This window comes from Phyllobates terribilis, unplaced genomic scaffold (assembly GCF_046119375.1).
Source record: "Phyllobates terribilis strain yellow unplaced genomic scaffold, ASM4611937v1 Scaffold_5__5_contigs__length_657084704, whole genome shotgun sequence".
In the NCBI taxonomy this organism is placed as follows: Eukaryota; Metazoa; Chordata; class Amphibia; order Anura; family Dendrobatidae; genus Phyllobates; species Phyllobates terribilis.
Window position 1 is genome coordinate 416,805,464 of NW_027362765.1, and position 20,793 is coordinate 416,826,256.

General features: G+C 44.5%; 1 protein-coding gene across 3 annotated transcripts in view; it reads left to right on the plus strand.

The window, feature by feature from the left end:
* Positions 1-19,075, plus strand: part of LOC141273397 (alpha-2-macroglobulin-like protein 1) — a 302,764-nt gene extending 283,689 nt beyond the window's left edge. For 2 of the 3 annotated variants that reach the window (XM_073685165.1, XM_073685167.1), the window contains 4 exons: positions 8,039-8,141; positions 12,777-12,818; positions 14,988-15,122; positions 18,898-19,075. In XM_073685165.1, the coding sequence (XP_073541266.1) occupies positions 8,039-8,141; positions 12,777-12,818; positions 14,988-15,122; positions 18,898-18,923 (306 nt within the window). In that variant the 3' untranslated portion in view covers positions 18,924-19,075. The remainder of the gene's footprint in view (positions 1-8,038; positions 8,142-12,776; positions 12,819-14,987; positions 15,123-18,897) is intronic. The other variant, XM_073685166.1, reaches the window with a different exon arrangement.
* Positions 19,076-20,793: the final 1,718 nt, after the last annotated feature.

Sequence of the window (20,793 nt, forward strand, 5' to 3'; positions counted from 1 at the left end):
AAAACACACTGAAGACCTAGGCCAACCTACAGCGCCACCTACCACCTCTTCAGCTCGTGTTGTAGCCTCTTCCTCCAGCTCACACACAGCTGGTTCGGCTTCCTCACAGGATCGCCATGGAAGAATCTCTGGCACTGTTGTACAGAGACACAGTGTAATTCCACCCACAGCACCACTTTCCCAGTCATCCTCACACTCCCAGGCCAGTCTACAGCCATCGTTAGCACAGGCATGGGAGAAAAGGCTCCCATACTCGGCAAACCACCCCCGAGCACAGGCTCTGAATGCTGGCATTCCTAAACTGGCCCTTGAAATGCTATCATTCAGGCTGGTGGAGACTGACACATTCCGTAACTTTATGGCATTGGCAGTCCCACAATACAACGTGCCCATCTTTTATTTCAACAGGCAAGCCGTCCCTGCCCTGCAACATCATGTGGAGGGAAAAATTAAACATGCGCTACAAAACGCCGTCAGTAGCAAGGTCCACCTGACCACCGATGCGTGGACCAGTAAGCATGGACAGGGACGATACCTTTCCCTCATTGCCCATTGGGTAAATGTTGTGGAGCCGGGTACAAATCTTGAGAGTGGCGCTGTACATATTCTGCCAACTCCAAGGATTGCAGGAATCCAGTCTGTACACATTGACTCCTCCTCATACTCCAGTTCCTCTGAATCAGCGCTGCAGGAGCCGTCACGGTCTACCTCCACATCGACCCGTGAACGGTTACTTGTTATGGTGACCAATATGAGCACAGCCGTGGCCAAACATCAACAGGCCGTATTAAAATTAATTTCTTTGGGGAATCGAAGCCACACAGCGCAGGAGCTCATGAATGCCATCAAGCAGCAGAGCGACGTGTGGTTTGTGCCAGCGAATCTACAGCCAGGCATGGTAGTGTGTGACAATGGCCGAAATCTGGTGGCAGCTCTGGGCCTAGGCAACCTCACTCACATCCCATGTCTGGCACATGTGCTCAACTTGGTCGTGCAGAGTTTTTTGAGGGACTATCCGGATCTTGATGCACTGCTTCACAAGGTCCGCATAGAGTGCGCTCACTTGCGGCGTTCCAGCAATGCAAGATCACGCATTGCAGCTCTGCAGCGCCGATTACGTCTTCCGGAACATCGCATCATATGTGACCTACCCACCAGGTGGAATTCAACGTTACATATGTTGGAGAGGTTGTGTGAGCAGCAGGCAGCAGTAATGGAGTACCAGCTGCAGCAGGAGCAAACAAGTCGCAGTGCGCGCCGTTCACACTTCACCACCACTGAGTAGGCCTCTATGAAGGACATTTGCCACGTTTTGCGTGCCTTCGATTATTCCACGCGGATGGCGAGTGCAGATGATGCACTAGTCAGCATGACTATCCCCCTTATCTGCCTGCTTGAAAAAACACTGCAAGCACTAAGGGACGAGGTTTTGGAAGAGGTGGAGGATGAGGAGTCACAAATGCCATCTGCTTCTCTACAGTCTGCGCAACGTGGTTCCTCACAAAGGCCTAGGCAGGGGACACTTTGTGAGGAGGATGAGGAGGAGTCAATGGAGGAGGAAGACATCTGTCCAGAGGAGGGAGGTACACAATGCTCTAATAGTCAGTATCTAGAGCGAGGGTGGGGTGATGCAGAGCAGGCAGAGATCACGCCTCAAGCAGGGGACAGCGTTTCTTGGCCAGTTGGCAGTCTGCAGCACATGGTTGATTTCATGCTGCAGTGCCTGAGAAACGAACGCCGCATCGCCCACATTCTCAACACGGCTGATTATTGGGTGTCCACCCTCCTAGATCCTCGCTACCGGGACAACTTACAAAGCCTCATAACACCGTTGAACCGGGAGCGTAAAATGCGGGAGTACCAAGACGCACTGGTGCATTCCATCATGTTCTCCATTCCAACCGAGAGCAGTGCTGCTAGTGCTTTACAAAGCAGCTCAGTGCGTCGAGGCAGTGGAGGAAGCTCTGCACAAAGAGGGAGCAGAAGCAGCGCCTCAGCAGAAGGCAAGACCAGTATGGCCGAAATGTGGCAAAGTTTTGTGTCCCCGCTTCCACAAATGTCTACACCATCACAGACGGCTCCAGTCAACAGGAGGCAACGTTTCCATCAGATGGTGACAGACTACATGTCTTGCCCTCTTATTGTACTCCCAGACGGCTCTTCTCCCTTCAAGTTTTGGGTCTGTAAGCTGGATACATGGCCAGAGCTTAGTCAGTATGCATTGGAGGTGCTAGCTTGCCCTGCTGCTAGTGTATTATCGGAACGCGTCTTTAGTGCCGCAGGTGGTGTACTAACAGACCGTCGCATGCGCCTATCCTCCGATAACGTTGACCGGCTTACTTTTCTCAAAATGAACAAGGCCTGGATCTCTCATGAATTTGCCAGTCCTCTTCCAGAATAAATAATTGGTTGGCAACAGTATCCAGGTCTCCTGTTCTGTTCATGTTTCTACCACCTGAACTGTAATCCCTGAGCTCCAACACCGCCAGTTGGCGCTCGGAAGTGCCGTCTGCACAGTCAACACTTGCTGCCGTGTTATTGGGGTTCAGTAACGTCACCTGTTCCCCTGCTGTGCGGACGGCAAATTCTCCAGCTTTGTCCACATCCACTGTACTACTGATTTTAAACCTCCTCCAAATACACCTCTGGCTCCTCCGTTTTTAGTATTTACCCTGGGCTCCAATACCGCTAGTTGCTGCTCAGAAGTGCCGTCTGCACAGTCAACGCTTGCTCCAGTGTTATTGGGGTTCAGTAACGTCAGCTGATCCCCAGCTGTGTGTCCGGCAAATTCTCCTGCTTTGTCCACATCCACTGTACTACGGATTTAAAACCTCCTCCAAATACACCTCTGGCTCCTCCGTTTTTAATATTTACCCTGGGCTCCAATACCGCTAGTTGCTGCTCAGAAGTGCCGTCTGCACAGTCAACGCTTGCTTCAGTGTTATTGGGGTTCAGTAACGTCAGCTGATCCCCAGCTGTGTGTCCGGCAAATTCTCCTGCTTTGTCCACATCCACTGTACTACGGATTTAAAACCTCCTCCAAATACACCTCTGGCTCCTCCGTTTTTAGTATTTACCCTGGGCTCCAATACCGCTAGTTGCTGCTCAGAAGTGCCGTCTGCACAGTCAACGCTTGCTCCAGTGTTATTGGGGTTCAGTAACGTCAGCTGATCCCCAGATGTGTGTCCGGCAAATTCTCCTGCTTTGTCCACATCCACTGTACTACGGATTTAAAACTTGCTCCAATTACACCTCTGGCTCCACTCTGTTTTTAGTATTCACCCTGGGTTCCAGCACCGCCAGCTGGTTCTCGGTAGTTCCATTTGCTCTTGTACCTTCTGCTACCCATCCGGGTTCCAGTACCGTCAGCTGGTCCTCGGCAGTGACTTTGGCACGGGTACTCCCTCCTGCCTACCTGGTTCCAGCACGCCAGCTGTTTCCGGGTAGTGTCAACGTCACTTTGCCTCCAATGCGTTGTCCTGTCGTGTTGCGGTCGGGTTAGCCGACTCTATGGTGCCTGCAGTTTAGGTGACTCCTATGTGGGCTGCAGGATCTGGCAATGAAGGCTGGTTCCATACTGCCAATAGGACAAGCACCCCCTGTAGGACTGTGGGTTTTGGTAACTGCGGCCGGCTCGCGGCCTTGAACTTTTTTTTACATGGGTACCTTCTGCTACCCATCCGGTTTCCAGTACCGTCAGCTGGTTCTCGGCAGTGCCTTTGGATTAGGTGCCTCCTTCTCGGTATCCAAGTTCCACCAACGTCTGCTGGTCCTTGGTAGTGCTTTCTGGCACAGGTACCTCCTGCTTAGTAACCGAGTTCCAGTACCGTCAGCTGGTCTTCGGCAGTTCCATTGGCTCTTGTACCTTCTGCTACCCATCCGGGTTCCAGTACCGTCAGCTGGTCCTCGGTAGTTCCATTTGCTCTTGTACCTTCTACTACCCATCCGGGTTCCAGTACCATCAGCTGGTTCTCGGCAGTGACTTTGGCACGGGTACTCCCTCCTGCCCAGCCTGGTTCCAGCACGCCAGCTGTTTCCGGGTAGTGTCAACGTCACTTTGCCTTCCAATGCGTTGTCCTGTCGTGTTGCGGTCGGGTTAGCCGACTCTATGGTGCCTGCAGTTTAGGTGACTCCTACGTGGGCTGCGGGATCTGGCAATGAAGGCTGGTTCCATATTGCCAATAGGACAAGCACCCCCTGTAGGACTGTGGGTTTTGGTAACTGCGGCCGGCTCGCGGCCTTGAACTTTTTTTTACATGGGTACCTTCTGCTACCCATCCGGGTTCCAGTACCGTCAGCTGGTTCTCGGCAGTGCCTTTGGATTAGGTGCCTCCTTCTCGGTATCCAAGTTCCACCAACGTCTGCTGGTCCTTGGTAGTGCTTTCTGGCACAGGTACCTCCTGCTTAGTAACCGAGTTCCAGTACCGTCAGCTGGTCTTTGGCAGTTCCATTGGCTCTTGTACCTTCTGCTACCCATCCGGGTTCCAGTACCGTCAGCTTGTCCTCGGCAGTGACTTTGGCACGGGTACTCCCTCCTGCCCAGCCTGGTTCCAGCACGCCAGCTGTTTCCGGGTAGTGTCAACGTCACTTTGCCTCCAATGCGTTGTACTGTCGTGTTGCGGTCGGGTTAGCCGACTCTATGGTGCCTGCAGTTTAGGTGACTCCTATGTGGGCTACGGGATCTGGCAATGAAGGCTGGTTCCATAGTGCCAATAGGACAAGCACCCCCTGTAGGACTGTGGGTTTTGGTAACTGCGGCCGGCTCGCGGCCTTGAACTTTTTTTTACATGGGTACCTTCTGCTACCCATCCGGGTTCCAGTACCGTCAGCTGGTTCTCGGCAGTGCCTTTGGATTAGGTGCCTCCCTCTCGGTATCCAAGTTCCACCAACGTCTGCTGGTCCTTGGTAGTGCTTTCTGGCACAGGTACCTCCTGCTTAGTAACCGAGTTCCAGTACCGTCAGCTGGTCTTCGGCTGTTCCATTGGCTCTTGTACCTTCTGCTACCCATCCGGGTTCCAGTACCGTCAGCTGGTCCTCGGTAGTTCCATTTGCTCTTGTACCTTCTACTACCCATCCGGGTTCCAGTACCGTCAGCTGGTTCTCGGCAGTGACTTTGGCACGGGTACTCCCTCCTGCCCAGCCTGGTTCCAGCACGCCAGCTGTTTCCGGGTAGTGTCAACGTCACTTTGCCTCCAATGCGTTGTCCTGTCGTGTTGCGGTCGGGTTAGCCGACTCTATGGTGCCTGCAGTTTAGGTGATTCCTATGTGGGCTGCGGGATCTGGCAATGAAGGCTGGTTCCATAGTGCCAATAGGACAAGCACCCCCTGTAGGACTGTGGGTTTTGGTAACTGCGGCCAGCTCGCGGCCTTGAACTTTTTTTTACATGGGTACCTTCTGCTACCCATCCGGGTTCCAGTACCGTCAGCTGGTTCTCGGCAGTGCCTTTGGATTAGGTGCCTCCTTCTCGTTATCCAAGTTCCACCAACGTCTGCTGGTCCTTGGTAGTGCTTTCTGGCACAGGTACCTCCTGCTTAGTAACCGAGTTCCAGTACCGTCAGCTGGTCTTCGGCTGTTCCATTGGCTCTTGTACCTTCTGCTACCCATCCGGGTTCCAGTACCGTCAGCTGGTCCTTGGTAGTTCCTCAGCTTTCTTGTACCTTCTGCTACATTTCCAAGTTCAAGCATTTTGAAATGGTTCTTGGTAATCACTCTAGATCTCCCTGACGAGGACCCTGAAGACCAGGACCCCGAAGACCAACCCTAAGAAGACGAGGACCCCGAAGACGACGACCCTGAATACGAGGACCCTGAAGACCACCCCGAAGAAGACAAGGACCCTGAAGACCACCCCGAAGAAGACGAGGACCCTGAAGACCACCCCGAAGAAGATGAGGACCCTGAAGACCACCCCCGAAGAAGACGAGGACCCCGAAGACGAGGACCCAGAAGACCAACCCGAAGAAGACGAGGACCCCGAAGACGAGGACCCCCGAAGACGACGACCCTGAAGACCACCCCGAAGAAGACCAAGAAGATGACCCTGAAGAAGTTGACCAAGAGTACAAAGAAGAGAAGACAAGCACCAAGATACAGAAGAACAAGAGACAGAAAGCCAAGAAGCAGAAATACAAGAAGCTGCAGAACAAAAAGCGGAAGAACATTAAGCATAAGACTAAAAATCAGAGCAAAAGATAATATCTAAATTATAAGCAGAAGATGACTAAGCAGTGTATGGGGGTGAGTCCGTTCCTCCTCGTGGTGCCCCTGGAAAAGACCTGCTGCTGCTGGCCAAACTGAACGCGGACAAATCCTGTTGTAAATCTTTTGTGACGGGCAGAACGAAAGGTGTAATGTCCAACCTTTAATAGATAACAACTACAGGAATGCCTGCCACAAATAAGAATATGATGAAGAAGAAGAAGATGAAGAAGATGAAGAAGTAGAATATGAAGAATGTAAAAAAAAAGAATAATATGAAGAAGGTGAAGAAGGTGAAGAAGAAGAAGATGAAGAAGGTGAAGAAGAAGTGGATGAAAAAGATGCTGAAGATGATGAAGGAGAAAGTGTGGGAGAAGTAAAAAAGAAGGTGCAGAGCATGGAAGTAGTGAAACATAAATATCTGACAAAATATAAAAATACTTAACATAGTCAATATTTCCGTAACTCAGAACGTCTTAAAAAAAATATATTAATTCCTGCTATTCCATTTGATTGGGCTAAACCTCTATGCCTTTATTGTCTCCCCCACCTCCCCCAATACATTCTACATTATTCTTAGTTGTTTTCCTTCATGTAGAATTAACCTACAAGGAAAGAAAGGGTTTATTTTCATTCCTATATTTCTGTCCCATTGACTTGCATTGGTTTCCGGTATCGGAATCGGCGATATCCGATACTTTTTCGGTATCGGTCCGATCCAATCCGATCCGATATTTCCCGATATCGGAAGGTATCGCTCAACACTATTTATAACTGATTATACTTACACTGCGGACTCACTCTTAGGGAGTGTGGTGCCGCCTGTCGCCCCGCCACACCTGGCTGTCTATATGCCTCCTGCACATGACTGGGAGCTTTGATTTCTTTCACGCTCCCGTGCATGCGTAGCTGACTTGAAGGCCTGGGTGCGCACTCCCCTTTGGTCACATATCCAGGCCACATGACAGATTTCCGGTCACGCGGTCAAACACGTGACTCTTACCTTTATAAACTCTGCTTTCTCCTGTTTATTAGATATGTAACACAGGTACTTTAGATGCAGTGACACAGAAACAAAGAGCATCCAGTACAGGGTTAATAAACAGGGGGGATTTATTGTAACAGGGTCAATCTCCACGCAGGGAGTAACAGGTGAAATATGGGGACAACAAGGGAAGTAGCAGGTAATATGCTATAACTGACAATACACAGTTGGGCTAGATATAGCAGAGTCGACACGGTTGTAATCGGCAGTTTTTACACTTAGCTGACTCTTGCTCCTCACAAGGCAGTTGCCGGCTGGTGCCGGTGTTGCTTTCTTTCAGCTTCCCAGCCTAAACAATGCTCCGTCTTCTGGCGGCAGCGGGCGGTCTCCGGTTTGACCAGCTGAGCCCCTAGTCCATAACAGTGCACCTCACTTGCTCAGCTGCAGGGATCGTGCGTCTCTTCTCCCTCTAGTCGAGCTTGACTCCCACTGTCCACTGCCGCTTTTCCCACGCAAAAACTCCTTTTCCATTCTCTTCCTAGACACGAGCTCAGCTCCCCGGTCACCTGACTCCTCAGCTCTCTCTCTGGACACACCCCCAGCTTCCCGGTCACCTGACTCCTGTCTCGCAGTCTGTCTTCCCCCTGCAACAAGAGACACGGCCCCGGCAGTTCCAGATCCCTTGTTCTGAAAGTACTTACACCCCGGTCTTCACCCTTACAGATACATCTGTTGGTGTTGTTTTTTTCTGGTGATCCACGGCACCTATATGGTGCGGTATTTCACCCTTAATTTAAATATGCAACTGGCATTCCTGTTATCTATTAAATTTTTCACGTTTGATTCTTTTGCAGCTCACCCCTGAAACTGTAAATTTGGACTTTTCTGTGGAACGAGAAGCTCTAGTGGAGAATCTGCAGCCTGCAACTGCTATCGTGCTGGATTACTATGATCCAGGTATGTGATATAAACAATTAAACTTTTTTACAGCACTGTGCAAAAGTTTTAGGCAGGTGTGGAAAAAATGCTGCAAAGTAAGCATACTTTCAAAAATAGAAGTGTTCAGAGTTTAATTTTATCAATTAGCAAAGTTAAAGGGAATTTGTCAGTAGAATCGTCCCTCCTAAGCCATCTATCTATATGGGCATGCAGGTCATATAAAGCTGAATAAAATTACACCTTGATATCTGTAATCCAATGTTTTATTCCAGAGAAATCCATGTTTTTCTTATATGTAAATGAGCTGGTAAGATCTATGGGCCGGACATAGATCTTCATGAGAATCTGTCTCTAGAGCCTATTATAAATTAAAGGAGGTGTTACCAGTGTGATGTATAATGGCCACTCTCTGCTCTCCTGATCTCACTGCAGAGCTGTGTGTGATTATACCTGACACATCTTCAGGTTCCTCTCAGCTTCAGCCTCTAGCTCATAGGCAGACAGGGTTGCAATATTGCTACAATACAGCAGAACTGTGATATGTTTGCAAAAAGACAAAGTTCAGTTTTACTGTTCAGTGTTAGTTACTTGTCTCACACTGGTAACTCCCCCTTTTATTTACAATAATCTCTGGAGGTAAATTATCATGCAGATCAGTGTCCCCCCATATATCTTAACAGCTCATTTACATATAAGAAAAATGTGAATTTCTCTGGCATAAGACATCAGATCACAGAAATTACTGTATCATTGTATTTAGCTTCCTATGATCATATACACTGTGTGCAGAATTATTAGGCAAATGAGTATTTTGATCACATGATACTTTTTATACATGTTGTCCTACTCCAAGCTGCATAGGCTTGAGAGCCAACTACCAATTAAGTAAATCTGGTGATATGCATCTCTGTAATGAGGAGGGGTGTTGACTAATGACATCAACACCCTATATAAGGTATGCTTAATTATTAGGAAACTTCCTTTCCTTTGGCAAAATGGGTCAGAAGAGAGATTTGACGGGCTCTGAAAAGTCCAAAATTGTGAGATGTCTTGCAGAGGGATGCAGCAGTCTTGAAATTTCCAAACTTTTGAAGCGTTATCACTGAACAATCAAGCGTTTCATGGCAAATAGCCAACAGGGTCGCAAGAAGCGTGTTGGCCAAATAAAGCGCAAAATAACTGCCCATGAATTGAAGAAAATCAAGCGTGAAGCTGCCAAGATGCCATTCGCCACCAGTTTTGCCATATTTCAGAGCTGCAACGTTACAGTAGTATCAAAAAGCACAAGGTGTGCGATACTCAGTGGCATGGCTAAGGTAAGGAAGGCTGAAAAACGGCCACCTTTGAACAAGAAACATAAGATAAAACGTCAAGAATGGGCCAAGAAATATCTTAAGACTGATTTTTCAAATGTTTTATGGACTGATGAAATGAGAGTGACTCTTGGTGGTCCAGATGGATGGGCCAGAGGCTGGATCAGTAAAGGGCAGAGAGCTCCACTCTCACTCAGACGCCAGCAAGGTGGAGGTGGGGTACTGCTATGGGCTGGTATCATCAAAGATGAACTTGTGGGACCTTTTCGGGTGGAGGATGGAGTGAAGCTCAACTCCCAGACCTACTGCCAGTTTCTGGAAGACAACTGCTTCATGCAGTGGTACAGGAAGAAGTCGGTATCGTTCAAGAAAAACATGATTTTCATGCATGACAATGCTCCATCACATGCATCCAACTAATCCGCAGTGTGACTGGCCAGTAAAGGTCTAAAAGAAGAAAAAATAATGACATGGCCCCCTTGCTCACCTGATCTGAACCCCATAGAGAACCTGTGGTCCATCATAAAATGTGAGATCTACAGGGAGGGAAAACAGTACACCTCTCGGAACAGTGTCTGGGAGGCTGTGGTGGCTGCTGCACGCAATGTTGATCGAAAACAGATCAAGCAACTGACAGAATCTATGGATGGAAGGCTGTTGAGAGTCATCATAAAGAAATGTAGCTATATTGATCACTAATTTTTTGGGTTTTTGTTTTTGCATGTCAGAAATGTTTATTTCTAAATTTTGTGCACTGATATTGGTTTACCTGGTGAAAATAATCAAGTTAGATGGGATTATATTTGGTTTTTATTAAGTTGCCTAATAATTCTGCACAGCAATAGTTACCTGCACAAACAGATATCCTCCTAAGATAGCCAAATCTAAAAAAAAAACACTCCAACTTCCAAAAATATTAAGCTTGGATATTTATGAGTCTTTTGGGTTGATTGAGAACATAGTTGTTGATCAATAATAAAAATAATCCTCTAAAATACAACTTGCCTAATAATTCTGCACACAGTGTAGACAGCTTAGGAGGATTGATCCTACTGACAGGTTCCCTTTAAGTAGGACAAGCCATTACACTCCACAGGTACAGATTAAGGTGAGTGATCGTGATTTAGCAATCATGCCATTTCATTACTCTTGTCAGTGATTGACATAAAAACAAGGGAATTGACAGGGATTTACATGGGGGACCCGACATAGGAGGTTCTATTACGTCCTACATCAAGATGGGGTAAATGTATGAACATCCAGATGTTGACTAATTGACCGTGATTTTTACTATAGGCACCAATACTGTTGTTGTTCTGCATGTAGCACAAGCGATCACATGTTCAAGTTACCTAAGGAAACAAACAAAATCAGTGAAAAGTTAAAAAAAGTTTTAAAAAATGTGAAAAAAATCAAAAAAACAAAAGTTCAAATCAACCCCGATCAAAAATAAAGATAATAAAAAAATAAAAAATACACATATGTAGTATCGCCATATTCAGAAGTTTGCTTTATGAAAATTTTAAAATAATTAACCCAGTCGTTAAACACCGTAAACGGAAAAAATAAAATAAAAGCCAAAAATAAGTATTTTTGGTTGCTACAAAGCTATAAAAAATGCTGTACCAAGCGATAAAAATGTTATATTTATGCCAACATGGTATCAAGTATCAATAAAAATGTTGTGTCACTCTGCAAAAAATAAACTATCAAAGAACTCCAATGACTGAAAAATAAAAATGTTATGGGTCTCGGAAAATGGCGACACAACCCCCAAATTTTTTTTGTCAAATTTCTTTTTTTTTTCGCTGCTAAAATAAAAAAATGAACATGTTTTTATCACCATAATAGTACTGATGAGAAGAATCAGACAATGTACACCGTAAAAACAATTCTCGAAAAACAATGTCAAATTTGCATTTTTTTGTTCACAGTTTCTCCCCAATTGGAATTCTTTTTCCAATTTTCCAGTACACTATGCTGTAAAATGAATTCTGTCATTAAAAAGTATATTTTGTCCTGCAGAAAATAAGCCCTCATATGTCTATGAAGAAAAAAGAGAACAAACCGAACCTACAGTCCCTAGATCAGTAAAGAACAATTGAATAGTGTCTAAAGATGAATCAAATACCTTTATTAAATATAGAAACCATGGTACACCATACAGGAGAAGTACATGCGCAGCACATAACATGTATTATATTAATAGAAGAATGATAGTACATAAACATATATTCTGATTACACAGGAAAGAAACACATAATATAATAGTCAGTTGAATCCCAAAAATGCCTGAAAAACTCTCCACTATTCCATAATACATAAATGATTGAAGAAAATAATGAATCTAGACTGTATGCCATCGAACACAGAGGGAAGAGGGATCAAGTCAATACAACATGCACTAATAAGGATAAAGTCAATGTGTGTATGGTTTAGGAAAATATCTCACGAATGTGTGCATGGCCTATATCCTCAATTCCATCCATGTTAGAGGCAACAGTCCGTGGAGTGACAGGAAAATACCAGGGAATAGAAACATTCACAAACTATGTCCCTGAATGCACAATGACATACCTGTGTATCGTTGAAGAACTGCGCAAAGTACACCCCGACGTGCCCTTTGGACGACCGTCCTTCGTCATGGGGTAGCGTCCATAGAGTGTGTAAAGTTTTCTCTGGGAAGAAGGGGATGAAAAACAAAAATGCAAAAAAACGGAAATTGGCCATGTCGTGAAGGGGTTAAGAGTGATTTCGGTGGCAGTGTGTATGATCGACCTCAACTCAATTTACACATTACAGTTTGCTGGGAGCCATGGCAGATGGAGCCCCACTGATGGGAATGTTATCCCCTATCTCATGGATAGTGGAAAACTTTTAAACTTGAGAATACCCATTTATGGAATTTCAAGTTAATAGAGGATCCTCATCTGTTGATTCAAGAATGTCTCCTGCTCTGGAGGACCTTTCCTGCAATACATTATTGTTTTGAGTAGGCATTGTGTATTACTTCATGGCGGTGCAGGTAGTCAGAACACTAATTGCAAGTTTCCCCTAAGAACGCAACTGATTGCTTAGGGATTTCAGCAGAGAGACACTTTGTGATCAACTTATTGGCATGGAACATTTCTAACAAGTAAAGAACCACTGTATGATTATAATTTAATTGTTTATATGCTTCCATCTAAAAATCAAAGTGCGTCTTAAGGCAGTGATGTTCACCAATATTAATTCTGCCCTGGTGCCAATAGCCTATTTTTTTGGAGGGACTAGATATTTTGACTCAAATTTGTAAATTTTTCTGCTCCTGAATTATGTTCAACATAAATTTCTATTGCAGATGAGCATACAGTGGTGGAGTATAATGCCCCATGGAATTCAGGTAAGGAATCATTCCTGAATATTTTGTCATTGGGTTTAATATCAGTGGTTGGTTGCCTTTGCATGTGAATTAAAATACAAATTACTCAGGAATGCAGTCACAGGTAGACGAATTAAAGGTGTCAATGAATTTACATTGCCAAGACTTGCATAGTCATACACAATATGCAATTTGGGGGGTTAATCTTACCGACAGATTCCTTTTATGGCGAAAGTTAGATGGCGACTTTGGCCACAATAGCAATCGAGCGACTGAAGATTGCTCGGTGCCGCTGCTACATCGCGGTACTTTAGAAGTGAATGGAGTGCAATTGCGACACCTACAGTACCGCAACTGCAATAAGAAAGTCGCAAAGAATCTGACTCGGTTGGATATTTTGTGACTTGGTTGTCACAGAACTATAGGTGTCGCAATGCGACATCCCTAAAGTTGCCATAGACTAAAGCAACACAAGTGTAAGAGCGATATGAATGCACCAGGCCACTGGTTCCAATACATGGATTCCAAAAATAGACAGTTCTCCAGAAAATATCTCCAATAATAACCAATATATGTTGATCTTTCGAGTCAAAAAATATTTTCTGGAGTGCTGAGTATGTGACGTCTCTCGGTAGCCCTCCCTGGGATCTTGGGATACTCGGAGCGGGCTTATTATAGGTGTTACGGGGGATGCAGTCGTGGACTGGACCCGTTCCGTGCCCAGGGCCGTCACATTAAAAATAATGGGCTATCAAGTAAGAGTGGTATTTTCGACTATGCCACCTGCGGTTCCTGGTGATGGACACCAGCGCTGCTACAGTCCACTGAGGCTGGTGTTAGGGGCAGCTAGGATGGAACGGCTCCCCACAGGTGAAGCAGGCCTCAGGGCAGTGTGAGAAAGAATGGTGGGTGCAGTGCCGCGCAGGAAATAACGAGCTGAGACGGTATATGAAGTGATCCGGGTCTTTACTCACTTGGGATGAATTTTCAGCCGCAAAGCTTCTCTCAGCTACTCACGGCATACTGCGGCCACCGGGAAGGGGGTCCAGCACTTTCCAGATAGATCAGGAGCACCTGTCGAGACCCCTCTGGTGTGTGTTCCTCTCCTTGGTAGGTTCTCCCACTAAGTCTTCTCCTGACTGTGTGTGGTTAGAACGAGGTGTAAGGCTGGGTCCCACTGGATAAACGCAGTGTAAGAGATACAGGTGGCGTATGCGCCTCCGTCCGTATCCCCCTTGAGATCCACTTGGGCTTTTCTGACTGAGACGTGAAGTAACAAAGTCAGATATCGGGGGCCGGTCACCCCTCTTGCAGCAGGAATCCCTCTGACTAGGCCAGAGTAAAGAATACAGGTGGCGTAGGCCGCTCCGTTCATATCCCCCTGGGATCCTTTTGCCTGTGGAGCCTATTTCCTCTGCTCCCCTCCAGGCCTTCTTAGGTAAGGACCTTGACTGGGTAGAGACAGTGGTTAACTCTGACCCGCTCCTCGTCTCAAGGCCAGAGAATGAGGATCGTGTATCTTCAGTCGGCTGCGGCCTTATGCTGAACTCTGGCGGGTGACCAAAATCAGAGACGAAGACCACAATCACAGACGAAGATCACAATCAAAGACCTTGAACTTAAGATGGCGGTAGATTAAATATGAATGAATATGCGTTTCCTAAAAGTGTGTCCTCCACCCTCACCCACTACATGGTTCCCCCTATCTTTGGTTCCCCCCCATCTCCTCTATCCCGGGCCGGGGCAGCACCCTGGTGCATTTAGGCCCCCTTCAGGACAGGAGTGGTGTAGTGTTGAATGGTGAAGTGGTGTCCTGAGAGATGCTCCATCCTTACCTGGAAGAGGAGATACCATACCTCGAACTGAGGTGCAGTACCCCTGTGGCGATTGAACCCTCAGAGGCGCCACATCTATTTTTAGATTATATATATATTTATATATGTACTGTGTAAAAAAACATATGTCATATGTCATAAAAGGGTTAAAAACAGTATAATTAAAAAAAAGTTATATGATATAAACTGTTTATATATCACAGCCACTAAGTTCACCAGGAGTTTATTGACAGGGAATCATCTCAGTAAAACAAGCATTTTATGGCTTTGCAAAACCTAGAAATACATAATGCAGCAGAAGTTTTAATACTTTAAATTTTAATAGATGACATTTTAATAACTTGTCCATGTTCAGTCGTAGCTCACTGTGTATTGACTGCTACCGAAAGAGAAGATTGTGGATACGCAAGTATAACAAAGGAGCAATGTGAACAGAAAGGCTGCTGCTTCGACTCCAGCATCCCTGAGACCAAATGGTGTTTCCACCATGGTATGACTTCACATTTAATCTTCTTTGGACCATTAAAACTTTTTTTGTCTGTACATCACTTTCACCAGTTCCTGTTATCATATCAGTGCTAGTGATGAGCGAGCGTGTTTGGTAGTGCTTGATACTCGATCGAGCATCGGTGTGCTCGGGTACGCTTGCTCCTCAACGAGTATCGCTGATGCTTGAGCGCTATGCTCAAGTCCCTGCATATTTCATGGCTCTTAGACAGTCAATAAACATGAGGAAATTGCCTGCCATACATGGTATTGCCGTAGCAATGTTGGCTACTGGCATTACTGTGGTTGGCCAGCCGCATCACGTCATTGGTTCTGATAAAAGACCTGATGACGCAATGCTCGGCACGCTCTCCTCCTGCAGCAGTTCAGGAAGAGTAGATGTAGGAGGGAGAGTTTAGATTAGAGCTAGCATATAGGCAGTGTGTAATTGCTATTGCAGTACTTGTATAATGCTACTGCACCATTAAAACAAAAGTCCTTTTCAGGGCTACATACTGTCCTTTCTCTAGTAAAACTGCTGTTACTTGTATTCAATGTAGGGATAGCTGGTGGAGGAGGGATAGATTTGGATTAGAGGCATATAGGCAGGGTTTGTTGCCTTAATGCATTTACGCAAGTGTTTTTAGCCTGGTTTTAATAAATAAATAAATAATTAAAAAAAAACTACTTGGGATCCCCCTTAATTTTGATAATCAAGCTAAGATAAAGCAGACAGCTGCAAGTTTACATTATCAGGCTGGGAAGGTACCTGGTTATTGGGCCTTTCCCAGCCCCAGAATTGGTGCATCACATTAGATGTGGCAATTCTAGCACCTTGCCGAACTCTTTCCTTCTATGACAGAATCACTGACTGGGTGGATCAGGGAAATGCTGTAGATATAGTATATCTTGACTTCAGCAAAGCATTTGACAAAGTATCTCACACCATCCTTATTGAAAAAATGACCAAGTATGCAATGGACCAGGCAACTGTTAGGTGGATTCATAACTGGCTTAGTGATCGGACTCAAAGGGTGGTTGTAAATGGCTTCACATCCAGCTGGATGAATGTCTCAAGTGGGGTACCACAGGGCTCCGTCCTGGGACCTGTATTGTTCAACATCTTTATCAATGATTTAGATGAAGGAATTGAGGGTAAACTGATTAAATTTGCTGATGACACAAAGCTAGGAGGGATAGCTAATACTAGAGAAGAGAGAGAGAGGATTCAAAAAGACCTAAATAAACTGGAGCAGTGGGCAGCAACCAACAGAATGTTTTTTAACAGGGAAAAATGCAAAGTACTACATCTGGGTAATAAAAATGAAAAAAGCATATACAGAATGGGAGGAATAGAGCTAAGCAACAGTACATGTGAAAAAGACTTAGGTATACTAATAGATCATAGACTGAACATGAGTCAACAGTGTGATGCAGCAGCAAAAAAGGCAAATACAATTCTGGGATGTATTAACAGAAGCATACAGTCTAGATCACGTGAAGTCATTATCGGTCTTTACTCCTCTTTGGTCAGACCTCATCTGGAATACTGTGTACAGTTTTGGCCACCACATTTTAAAAAAGACATAGACAAACTGGAGCAATTTCAGAGAAGAGCGACCAGAATGGTGACTGGTCTGCAAAGCATGTCCTATGAGGAACGGTTGCAGGATTTGGGAATGTTTAGCTTGCAAAAAAGAAGACTGAGAGGAGACTTAATAGCTGTCTACAAATATGTCAAGGGCTGTCACATTGTAGAAGGATCATCTTTATTCTCATTTGCACAAGGAAAGACTAGAAGCAATGGGATGAAACTAAATGGGAGGAGACACAGATTAGATATTAGAAAAAACTTTTTGACAGTTAGGGTGATTAATGAGTGGAACAGGCTGCCAAGAGAGGTGGTGAGTTCCCCTTCAATGGACGTCTTCAAACAGAGGCTGGACAGACGTCTGTCTGAGATGATTTAGTGAATCCTGCTTTGAGCAGGGGGTTGGACCAGATGACCCAGGAGGTCCCTTCCAACTCTACCATTCTATGATTCTATGATTCTATGATTCTTCCCAATTGCTCTGTTGCAATGGCAATCAGGGTAATTGAAGTTGAGTTTGATGACAGCTGTGATTTGTCAAAAATCACAGCTGCCATCAACCCCTGGGGTTAGTAATGGAGAGGTGATTATCAGACACCCCCATTACTAACCCGGTAATAAAAAAATAAAAACACTCACAGAAAAAAACACGTTATTTGAATAAAGACTCCCCTACACTATCCTTTGTTCACTAATTTATTGAAAAAAAAATCCCATGCCGGTCCAAAGTAATCCAACGAATCTGAAGTAGACCAGAAAAGGATACATGAAAGACACAAAAAGACAGAAATAAAGACAATAGTCAGTCCATCGTTCACCAATTTATTACCCAAAATGTTGCCACGCAGGTCCAATGCAGCAGTGACGTTTGCCGATTCTGTCTCTGGCATCTGTGAATAGCAGTAAAGTGACTGCTATTCACAGTCTCTGGGAAGTGACGTCAATGCTCATCATCGTCGCAAGGTCCCGCTGAGCGCAGCAAGATCCGGCTTCTCTGATGAGCGTCATAGCCACTACCCGGCACCTGTGAATACCGGTCAATCAAGTGATCCTGGGTTCAAGTCCCCTAAGGAGATTAATTAAAGTGTCATAAACAACACACAGGAGGCCTTCTCCCTCCATACACAGACCATGTGTCAAACAAAGGACTCCATTTTAACCTCATAACTATCACCCAGAGGTGAGGTATGTGGACAGCCAGACCCTGTCTCTCAGGTTGCCCGTAAAACCTGGGCCCGGATGCACCAAACAATCCTCTTAGTGCTTGCGTGTAGTAGAGCAACATTTCAGGATTACATCACAGACGACAACCATCTTTGTGATACATACGTCCTATCAACTATGTGTCCGAGAGCTATTTTACAATACATATATATATGTTGGTGGAAAAGTGAAAGAGTTACTGCTCTTCAAAGAAGGGGAGGAAAAATTCAAAGCAAAAAAAAATGAAAAATCACCCAGTCCTTAAATGATTAAAGAGATTGATCGATTTAGAAACTCTATTTTCAAACATCCTACTGTAATTTTGTGGAGGGTTTAATCTCTTCGAACATTATTTATTTATCCATAGACTTGAAGAAAATAACAAAATTACTTTTCTCACCCTCCCCAGATCTAGCGATGGTTGTCCATAGTTCCTCTTTTCTTTGTTAACAGAATACAGCAGTGAGGTGACATTGACTACTGCAGGCAATCACTACTAACAACCATCAATTAATAGCCCCTAGGTGCTGCTAAATAAAAAAAAGATATATTTGCTTATCTCAAGGAACAGCGCCATCTTTCTGCTACGCCGGTCTCAGTGGCAGCTGATCAACTGCTGCCTGCAAAATTCTGTACAATGTTTCTTTCGCTACTACAAAATTGTGAAAGCTGCAGCCGATAAGTAGATGCTAATTGGCAATCATGTGATAATGTTTATGTCATGAGACCAGTGGGGGGGATAAGGCTGAAAAGTGGCTCAGTTTAAGGTTAGTATCCTTTTTTTTTTTTTTTGCAGCACCAAAGGGTCATAAATAGGGGGTGCCCAGTTATATATAATGATTGAAAGGTCTAGATCAATATACTGTAGATAACTACACACTAGATCATAAAAATGACCTAGTCAGATTCAGCTTATGAAAAAAAGTCCAGAAAGGTCTAATGTAAATTTTTTGCTTGATCTACAAAATTTTTCTATTTTTCACAGGTTTTAAGAAGATAGAAAACCATTAACCAAAGTTCAGTGACTGCATATTGTCTGAGTGACCTCTTCTCTTTGGAACAGACCAACAAAATTATATGAAGAGCGGGAAGAATGTTCAGACATTCACACCATCACATTCTGTGGTTTTTAAATAATCAATAAAGTGAAAGTTTCCTTCTAACATGAGTCTTCTCTTACGTCAGACTGTTCCGAACTTAAAAAGGGAATAAAACTAGATTATGTATACAAGTGTACATTTTTGCAAAAATGAAATTTAAATCTTCGGAATCCTCCATAGTGTAAACAAATTGCTCTAAAACCATTAATAGAAGACAGAGGAGGGGACCTGCTGCAGTATCTCTTTACTGTGCCTCTGCAAGATTAGTGCTATGAGAGAATGATGGTGAAGAGTGGAGAATGACTGGATAGAGCTAAAAAGGCCAACTCTACGACCCCATACCAGAATAAGCCCATCCACCAAGGACATTTCTAGAGAAAAAATTCACATAGTGATGCAGAAGAAAGTAAAGGATTCAAGATATAAAGGTTTAATACAATATCCTTGGCTGCACTATATTTAATAAATACCTACAATTTTGTATACTTATTGGATGGACTACTTCTATATTGTGGAAGTTAGTATAATCAGAGCAATGCGTGTCAACAAGCTTGTAAATGGTTTGCATTCCATTCAATGTTCGTATACAATACAAATGTACATGCATATGAATAACTAAACAAACACTTGCAAGAGAGTCAGTTTTCATGTATGACCCTTTGATCCCAGACACAGGAATGGAGCAGTGTTAGACGCAGACACACAAGGCACAGAGCTTGGTGGTTACACAACAATACTATGGCACTGAGCATGATATATTTTTGACATCAGCGTACCCACTAACTTTTTCAAGAAGAAGACGGTTCAGGAAAATGTTAGTGTAGCGCATGCTTTTTTTCTTTTACTTCCATGCGTAAATTAATGAGCGACTTTCAAGATAAAGCCACCTGCCGAATGGTAAAGTCACTTATTTTTATAGCTTCCCGTCTGTACAAACTTGAAGCAATTAACAGAAGCTCATAAGACTGAACATATCCATAGCAAGTCATTTTAACATTGCAGTGCATATGTTTATTTTTTGTAACATTTATTAAGTGGGTTTTTTTTAGGTGGGTTACATGTATACACAATTCCATACCTATATTTTCACATTATGGGAAATAGGTCTACAATCATGCGTAATACATAAAAAATAAATAAATAGAAAAGTGATTTTAAAGAGTTTGGCCACTTTATAATTAACAAATGTGCTGGGGACATTATTTTGGGGTACTTGTCTGTATATAAGTCTTGTAGAACTGATCCCATAGATTGCTATAGGATTGCTCCCACAGCAGTACTGTCTGAATGGATGCTGATAGAGGAAGATGTGACTAAGCCAGTCCAATAGTATTCTCCAATTGAAAACCACATATGAAAACATTTTTTCATTTAGAGTAGGCTGATGATAAGGTCTGATCAAATGCTTCTCCATCAGAAGCCATTTTGAGAACATAAGTCCTGTGTAATCTGTGAGAAAGTAGAAACATTAATACCTATACATCACAGGACTCGCATCACCTAAATGTGCTACCATAGCCTGTAGCATCTCCGGACTTGTCTCCCATCAAGCACATCTAGTATGTCATTTGTGGGCAAAAGGTGTTACGGGTCCGGGTGGTGGAACCTCTGTGCTGCGGTGCAAGGAGGGACCCAGAGGGGCGTAACTAGGTATCAGCTCGGACTGACCAAGGTCGTACGGCGGCTCAGTCGACTCCGTGACCAGGGAGGGACCGAGCAGAGAGACCAGGTGCTACTCTGGGGACGACCTTGTAAGAGAGCAGGTGACTCCCACGGGTAAG